The sequence below is a fragment of the Bidens hawaiensis genome, unplaced genomic scaffold (assembly GCF_021521415.1).
Source record: "Bidens hawaiensis isolate Kalapana, Puna unplaced genomic scaffold, B.hawaiensis_p1.1 tig00014582_1, whole genome shotgun sequence".
NCBI lineage: Eukaryota > Viridiplantae > Streptophyta > Magnoliopsida > Asterales > Asteraceae > Bidens > Bidens hawaiensis.
In genome coordinates this window covers 332,410-342,165 of record NW_027492271.1, presented here as the reverse complement: position 1 = coordinate 342,165, position 9,756 = coordinate 332,410, and the positions used below count along the sequence as shown (strand labels likewise).

The 9,756-nt window shown below is 39.8% G+C and overlaps 1 protein-coding gene across 1 annotated transcript; it reads left to right on the top strand.

Annotated features, from left to right (window-relative positions):
* The first annotated feature begins 471 nt into the window (after window positions 1-471).
* Window positions 472-858, top strand: LOC143547050 (putative mitochondrial protein AtMg00860). The gene has a single exon (XM_077038566.1). It carries the CDS (start codon window positions 472-474, stop codon window positions 856-858), a length of 387 nt encoding a protein of 128 aa, XP_076894681.1.
* The last annotated feature ends 8,898 nt before the right edge of the window (window positions 859-9,756 follow it).

Below are 9,756 nucleotides of genomic sequence, written 5' to 3'. Positions count from 1 at the left end.
CAACTACAAGAACTATTAGACGAAGGATTCATAAAACCAAGTTTCTCACCCTGGGGAGCACCGGTCTTATTCTTGAAGAAGAAAGATGGTTCCTTTCGAATGTGTATCGATTACCGAGAATTGAAAAAGCTTACCATTAAGAATCGATACCCACTACCGAGAATCGATGATTTGTTTGATTAATTACAAGGATCCAGTTACTACTCCAAAATCGATCTGCGATCTGGATACCATCAGCTAAGAGTTGCAGAAAAGGATGTTCACAAAACCGCCTTCCGAACCCGGTATGGTCACAATGAATTTTTAGTCATTCCGTTTGGTCTAACAAACACACCCTCTGTGTTTATGGACCTCATGAATAGAGTTTGTAAGCCATACTTGGACAAGTTCGTGATAGGATTCATCGACGACATACTCATTTATTCACGAACTAAGGAAGAGCATGAACAACACGTGAAGTTAATCCTAGACATGCTGAAAAAGGAAAAACTATACGCCAAATTCTCTAAGTGTGATTTCTGGCTTCAAGAAGTTCACTTTCAAGGGCATGCGATTAATAGGAACGGTATTCATGTTGAACCTTCGAAAATTGAGGCAATTAAGAACTGGGAGACACAAAGGTCACCCACTAAAGTGCGACAAGTTTTGGGACTAGCTGGTTATTATGGTAGAGTCATTGACAATTTCTCCTCTATAGCTCAACCTTTAACACAACTGACCCAAAAAGATAAGAAATACGATTGGACAGAGAAGCAAGAGGAAGCTTTTCAATTGCTCAAGCAAAAGTTGTGTGGTGCACCAATCCTATCCCTCCTAGAAGGAACTAATGGATTTATAGTCTACTGTGATGCTTCATGATTAGGTCTCGGATGTGTACTTATGCAACGAGATAAAGTGATAGCTTACGCGTCACTGCAACTCAAAGTGCACGAGAAAAATTACACAACTCACGACTTGGAACTAGGAGCAGTTGTCTTTGCCTTAAAGATTTGGAGGCATTACCTTTATGGTACCAAATGCACAATCTTCACAGATCACAAAAGCCTCCAGCATATATTTGATCAAAAGGATCTTAATATGAGACAAGGAAGATGGATAGAGTTACTCAACGACTATGACTGCGATATTCGCTACCACCCAGGAAAAGCAAATGTTGTAGTCGATGCCTTGAGTAGAAAGGAAAGAGAGAAACCACTTCGTGTTCATGCATTAGGATTAACGATTCAGGTGAGTCTTACCATTCGAATTCCCGATGCACAAAAAGAGGTCTTAAAACCTCGAAACATTAGAGCTGAGAAGTTGCGAGGGATGGAATGTGAGTTTGTAACCAAGACCGACGGTACAAAATACTTGATCGATCGAATCTGGGTACTAAGATTCGGAAACTTGTGACAATTGGTTTTGGATGAAGCACTTAGATCCAAGTACTCGATCCACCCAGGATCAAAAAAGATGTATAAGGATCTACAAGAACTCTGTTGGTGGCCCCATATGAAAGGAGATATAGCTATTTATGTCAGTAAGTGACTAACATGTTCAAAGGTGAAAGCTGAACACCAAAGGCCACCTGGATTGCTGCAACAACCTGATATACCCCAATGGAAATGGGAAAACATTACCATGGATTTTGTAACCAAGCTACCCACAATTCCCAGTAATCACGACTCCATTTGGGTCATGTAAGTTCCGAATCTAGATCACTACAACTATGATATCAACAAACCAAGTATTAGTGCGGAAATCTAATACTCGGTGACTCAAGAACACGAACAAACACAAACACGTCACATGATCAATGCTTCAAAACACACGTATTATATTATACGTCGGGTGCTTAAGCACAATAATTACAACCACGTCTAGTGAACACTAGACGGCAAAACAAACAACTAAACGAACAACCATAAACCCTATACAATACACGCCACTTATAGGGAACCAACTACACAAGCCCAATACTAACCAAAAGCCCACCGAGATCCCAAGGGATCTCGGTTTACATAAGCAGCTCAAGCCCATATTGCATACTCAACCCAAACACAAATAGACTAAGTACAAACCACTCTAATCTAGGCCCAACAATTTCCCCTTGGTTTGTAGCTTGGTCTTCAGTCATGCTCCATGTAGTCAATATCAGCATCTTTCAACGCACCAGCCCAAAACTTGCATCTGATAATAGATGCTACCATACTCGTGTACTCTTTAGCAGCCATCACAAAAATTGGATCAGCTATTATCTGGAACATGCTGAGAGTCTTGATATCCTTTTCTCCAAACTTCAATAGATCCCTTGGATCAACAAATCTTTATTGCCCTTTGCCCTTTTGTAACTTGACAACAACAGTGGCAGTTACACTATCATACATCCAAAATCTCATGTTGTCCAAAGTGCCATCTGGAATTGCGTCAGGTACAGGAATATGAGTAGCCTTCTTTGTAGCAGGACCCATAACATTTACCATTGTTTTCCCTGTCTTCGGATCCATGACCCCCTTAGCTTTCTTCAAGAATGATTCGGCAGTCGGCATTGTTGGAAAACCTCGATCGACTTGACTTCTCAAAAATTTCCAGAAGTCTATACCACTTTTGTCATTTGTTGGATTGTGGAATGGAGAGTTTATCAAATCACTAAGGTACACTTTAGTCCAAGAACCAAAATCTTTCATCTTCTTATAATACTCAGTGGTTCCTGACTTCCTCTTTACCCACCACATGTTCTTTTCGGCATCAAAACCTCATGACACAACTCCCGAACGATCACCGTATTTATCTGAAACCCCCTTAAGAAAAGTAGCAACGAACCTGTCTGGATGATCTGAAGATTCTATATTCTGATTTGAGTTTTTCATCACCAGCAGCTTTTTCTGAATTCTGTCAGATTTTTCCTTGATGATTGGTGGTGCAGACATGCACTGCTTCAAGGTCTCATACTCATTTATGTTGTCAGCTGGGCGAATAGTAGAGCTCCTACCTTAATCAACGTTAGGCGTTTGAGAGACCACATCATCACTGCCTTTAAACTCATCCCCAAACTTTTGTAACTATTTTTGTTGTAGGTCAAGATACATAGCCGTTAAACCTCCCATTCCGGACTGCAACTCTTTAATCTTGGAGTCTTTTTTGGGATGGAAGGAATCTGACTAGAAGTTACCCCTGAGAATGATGCTTTTACATTTCTAGCTGAAGATTGACCAGACTTAGTGAAGAAAACTGGGGCTGGTTATGGTGGAATGGAGGATGGTTGGCCTTGAGTGGATGTGAACATTTGAAAGGTTCCCTGAGGTGGTTGTTGAGTAGCCTTGAACATTGAGAAACTGTCTTGAGAGATGAGGGAACTTTTTGAAGTAACATTGTATCCAGCCGCACTTTAGGAGTTGGCATGATTTATTGCACGTTTCTTATCATCCATATAACATGCCTTGATAGTAGCTATTATCTCAGAGATAGACATTCTGTTGAGATATTTTTTTATAACGGCAACATTCATATCCCAACTCTTTGGCAATGAGTTCACCAGCTTGTTGTTTATTTCAGAAGTTGCCACATAAATACTTGCTGATCTCATTTCAGTCACCAGTGATATGAACCTTTGAAGTTGAGTTTCCAACGTTTCTCCCGGAACATGATTAAACATGTTGAACTTTTTTCGTAGCAAATCTTGGCGACTTCTTTTCATATCTTCATTTCCCTCATACAACTCGATCAGTGCTTCCCATAACTCTTTAGCAGATTGTAGTTCTCTAAATTGAAGGGCAATCTCGGGTGAGAGTGCCATGGTTAGAGTAGAAAGAGCCTTTTCATCTTCCTTGAGCTTATCACCTTGTTTGTCATTAGAGCATCCCTCTTTGACAAATTTAGGAGCTACGTATTTTTTGGAAATTTTTGATTTTTTTTTACTTGATAACACGATATTTTTGGTGATCAAGACACTAACGGACTCGTGTATGACTGGGTAATTGCTTTTCCGCCTATCAATCGGAGAGATGTATATGGAGACATGCACATTTCTTCAAAATGACTCTCCACGGTAAGTTTAGCGTATTTAGTTTATATCATTTCAACTTTTACGCATCATGGAAAGCTACCATACAAATCAATGACTGTTCTAGAGCCATTTAAGTTTAATAACTTCACCCATTAGGCACACAAAAACAATTTACCTATCATTTTCCAAAGGTTGGATCAATTTTTATTTGAAAATATTTTGAAGCTTCTAAAAAGCTGTTAACTGAATAGTAATATCATTTCCCATGGAGTAACTTAAGACACGCATGTTAAGAACTCAGTCACCCCGGTCAATCTTCAGTTTTTCAGGTAAATGGCTATCCCGTATGAACACTAGTGGTTAACAGGACCAAAACACATATGAGAATACGTGTCCCTCCATCTTGGAACTACAGACATAATTTTAAGTGATAAAGTTCAAAACACAAAACACATCACAATCGCCCCGGGTGCTTTCAGCCTTTAGGTAAATGGCTATTCTATGAATCTACAAGTAGAACACCAGACCAACCATATACAAATACACGTCCTTCAAACTTGAGCAACCGACATCATTTTAAGCGAAAATGAATCTTAAAAAAGATATATTTTTTTAATCAATATTTTTTTTATAAAACTACAAACAATGCACGCACATTATGTTTGACTTTTTGATTTTTCTCCCATAAATTTGTGCAAATTAAAAAAATATGTACAAATTTTATTCCCAAAAAGACTCAATCCTCGAAACGAAGCATTTTAAGAAAACTCACAAGCACATTAAATTTGGCTGTTCCGACCGATTTTGTAAATAAGTCCGCCACATTGTTGTCAGTGTGAACTTGTTCAAGGTGAATCAATTTTTGATCGAAACAGTCATGAATAAAATGAATTTTAATATCGATGTGGTTGGTTTTAGAGTGCTGAACAGGATTTTTCACAATTGCAATGGCAGCATCATTATCACAAAAAATTAGGAGTATCAAGAAACTCCAAACCGTAATCCAGTAGTTGGTTTTGCATCCAGATAACCTGAGAACAGCAAGCTGATGCGGAAACATGCTCTGCTTCGGTGGTCGAGGTAGACACCGTCTGTTGTTTCTTACACTGCCATGAGATGAGACGATCTCCTAAGAACTGGCATCCAGCGGATGTGGATTTCCTTTCAATGTCATATCCACCATAATTGCTATCAGCAAAAGCATAAAGATCAAATTCTGATTGTTTGGGATGCCAAAGACCTAACTTCGGTTGTCCCTTCAGATATCTAAAAATACGTTTAACAACAATTAAATGAGAGAGTTTAGGATTAGCCTGGAAAGGAGCACATTGGCAGACTGCAAACATGATGTCAGGATGACTGGCTGTGAGGTACATCAGAGACCCGGTTATCGATCGATAGTACGTTTGATCTACGGGACTCCCTTCAGGATCAGATGAAAGTAATGGCCTTTCTACCATGGGAGTGTTGGCACTCTTGGAATCTTGAAGTTCAAACTTTTCCAGCATATCCTCAACATACTTCCCTTGATGCAGTAAAATTCCTGCCGAGATTTGGCGAACCTGTAACCCCCAGAAATGTTTTCATTTCACCCAGCGAGCTCATTTCAAATCTTTTCTTCATTACACCTTCAAATTCTGTGAACAACTCAGCGCTGGTGGATCCAAAAATGATGTCATCTACATAGATCTGGACTAGAATCAAATCTTTTCCGACAGTTTTTCGGAACAGTGTTTGATCAATTGTTCCTCTCTTGTAGCCATGATCTAGAATATATGCGGTCAATGTAGCATACCATGACCTAGGAGCCTGATGTAACCCGTATAACGCCTTGTCTAGCTTGTAGACGTGATTTAGTTTCTTAGAATCAACAAAACCCGGTGGCTGATCAACATAAATCTCTTCCTTGACTTCACCGTACAGAAAGGCGTTCTTGACATCCATCTGATACACTGTGAACCCCATGAAGGATGTGTAGGCCAGAAATATTCTGATGGCCTCAAGTCTAGCCACTGGGGCATAGACTTCAGTGTAATCTAGTCCCTCAACCTGACGAAAACCATGAACTACCAACCGTGCCTTATTTCGAACAATAACCCCGGTGTCGTCTTGCTTGTTTCGGAAAACCCATCTTGTATCAATAGCTTTCTTTCCTTCCGGTAACTTAACCAATTTCCAAACCTTCAACTTATCAAACTGATTCAATTCTTCGTGCATAGCATCAATCCAAGAAGGTTCCTGAAGTGTCATTTCCACCGTCTTTGGTTCAATTTGAGAAATGAAACAAGAAAACAGGCAGTTGTTTATGTGTCCTGTCTGACTTCTGGTGGACACGCCTGTTTCAATAAGACCTATGACATTCTCAATTGGATGATTTTTCTGAATTCTTGATGGAATTAATTGATCGTAAACGTCACTATTAGGTTGCAGGTTTGACAAGTTCTATTAACATCAGCAATGGGATTCTTCCATCCAGAGGTCACCGTACTATGAGAGTGAGAAGTACCGGAAACATATTCATTTGGAATTGCATCGGGAAACAGTGTGCTCCTGAAGATTTGACGAATGGAACTCTCCCCCTCAACTGTAGCAGCATCTTCATACGAGTTAGGTGAACATTCAGTTTCTAGAGTTCCTTTTGACTAAGCGTCGGTTGCGGGTATGTCATTAATAGATTCAGTGGCATCATCATCCAAAAATGGAGAGATGTGAGATACTGCTTGTGGGTCATCTTTTGCAGTTTCCACTATAGGACCACCTGAAGGTTCTGTGTTGACGACTGGAAACACATTGAATGGTTTGAAGAGTTCATTGTAATCAAATAACCAGTCTGGACCAACAAGAGCATCAGTCTCATTTTCTTCCAACCAACGAACCTCATAGGACTCTAGAATATGCTTGGTTGACTTATTGTAAACCCTGTAAGCTGTATTTCCCGCATAACCAACAAAATAACACTCATCAGTTATGGCCTCAAACTTTGGAGTAGACTCAAGATTCAGTAGTGTGTAAGGACATCCAAAAGCTCTGAAATGTGCAACAGTGGGCTTATGACCATAGACAATCTCATATGGGGTTTTCATCTTGGATTTGAACATAACAGGCCGTATTAATAGCTTCTGCCCAGAAGAACAGAGACGGTTTAGAATCACACAACATAGTCCTTGCCGCCTCGATAAGAGTTCTGTTTCTTCTTTCAGTTACACCATTTTGTTGTGGTGTTCGTACAACACTGTACTGACGCAACACCCCATTTTCTGAACATAAATGATTCAGTGATGCATTCTTGATATGCGTTCCATTATCACAATGAATCCCCTTCAGCTTCAAATTCGGTTGGTTTTCCATAAGCACAACAAACTTCTTGATCAAATTGAAGTTTCACTCTTATTTAACAAGAAAAACACCCAAGTAAAACGTGAGTAGTCATCAGTAATAACAAGACAGTAAGAGCTGCGAGAGAGACTCAAAACCTGCCAGATTTGTTTCGATTCCAATCATCGTCAGAGGGACTAGCCTGATTATGCCTGAATCTTTGCCTGTACTAGTTGTGAGGCATATAGGGCATATTCCTCTGATAAAATCCATAATAAGGAACATATGGACGATGTGGACAATTTCTGGCAATATGACCAGGAGTGCCACAATTAAAACAAGTTTGATGTTTTATGTAAAAAAACATTTTGGGCAACTCCTTATCTGGACTGGTTGTGTGGACCAGTTCGCTTAAAATTGCGAGGACCCTTTTTAACATCCTTGCTCTTTAAAACAAAGCCCACACAAACAGTTGGAATAACATAATTCAAAACACGAAGTTTTAAAGAAACATTAGAAACATCATTATTAAATTCAAAATAAGGGTCGTCGTCCTCATCAGTCCATTCCTTCACAACTTATTTTTCTGCACATGAAGTAGACACGTTAGAGTCGTTCACTCCTGAGTTGGACGCACTTGAATTTACAGAGTCAGCTTCACCAGATTTAACTTGTTTTCCATATTTTAAGTCTTACCTTTTCTTCCTGTTCTTTTGTAACATGAGTGCTGACATAGTTGTGATTGTAAGGTGGGGGAACTTGACTATATTCTATACCCTCACCTTCATTTTCCTTCCATCACAATTGATTTTCAATCATAGAATTCTGACTGGAACTCTGACTGGAAGTTACCCCTGAGAATGAGGCTTTTCCATTTCCAGCTGAGATTTGTAACCAAATGTATCCCGTAAATCAAGGGATTCAAATTTTGTTTCCAAAAAGATCAAATCTCTACCAAAATTGCTCCTATTTTCTTCTCCGAACAATGACCCGCCGGAAATCAACACCACCACCAAACCTTGATATCTTGAATCCGTTGATATCACAATAACGAGCCTTAATAGGTCTAAGACTCTGATACCAATTGTAAGTCCCGAATCTGGATCACTACAACTATGATATCAACAAACCAAGTATTAGTGTGAAAATATAATACTCGGTTACTCAAGAAAACGAACAAACACAAACACGTGACACGAGCAATGCTTCAATAAACACGTATTATATTATACGTCGGGTGCTTAAGCACAACAATTACAACCTTGTCTAGTGAACACTAGACGGCAAAACAAACAACTAAACGAACAACCTTAAACCATATACAATACACGCCATTTATAGGGAACCAACTACACAAGCCCAATACTAACCAGAAGCCCACCGAGATCCCAAGGGATCTCGGTTTACATACGCAGCCCAAGCCCATATTACATACTCAACCCAAACACAAATATACTAAGAACAAACCACTCTAATCTAGGCCCAACAAGTCATTGTAGATCGGTTGACAAATTCCGCTCATTTCATTCCCATACGTGAGAAAGATAGTCTGGAGAAACTGACTAGACTATACCTGAAAGAAATCGTAGAAAAACACGGTGTACCTGTTTCAATCATCTCAGACAGAGACGGCCATTTCGTCTCTCGATTATGGCAATCCTTGCAAGAATATTTAGGTACCCGTTTAGACATAAGCACCGCCTATCACCCACAAACCGACGGCCAAAGTGAAAGGACCATTCAGACGTTAGAGGATATGTTGCGAGCCTGTGTCATTGACTTTGGCAAAACTTGGGATACACGTTTGCCATTAGCTGAATTCTCCTATAATAACAGCTATACTCTATTATAAAAACAGCTCCCTTTGAATCTTTATACGGTAGGAAATTTCATCCCCTCTTTGTTGGGCTGAAGTCGGAGAAAAGCAATTGACAGCGCCCGAGATTGTCTAGGAAACCACGGACAAGGTCTCTCAGATTAAAGACAAATTAAAAGCGGCTGCAGACCGACATAAGAGTTATGCAGACAACCGCAGATGACCCTTAGAATTCCAGGAATGAGGCCGGGTGCTGTTAAAAATCTCACCTTGGAAAGTAGTAGTTAGATTTGGGAAGAAGGGTAAACTAAGTCCTCGATACGTCGGACCCTTCAAGATCATTAAGCGAGTTGGCACAGTAGCATATCAACTTGAACTACCATTAGAACTTAGCGGAATCCAAGACGTGTTTCACGTTTCAAACCTGAAGAAATGTTTATCCGAGGAATCATTAATTATCCCCTTTGAAGATATTTGGGCAGACGATAAGCTTCGATTCATTCAGGAACCCGTGGAAGAAATGGATTGGACAATTCAAAAGCTAAGAAGGAACCGAATCAATTTAGTCAAAGTCTGTTGGAATTCAAAACTTGGCCTTGAATTCACCTGGGAATGTCAAGACCAGATGAAACAAAAGTAC

Excerpts from the sequence above, each read along its gene's own strand:
- LOC143547050 (XM_077038566.1), top strand. The coding sequence starts at position 472 with ATGCTGAAAAAGGAAAAACTATACGCCAAATTCTCTAAGTGTGATTTC.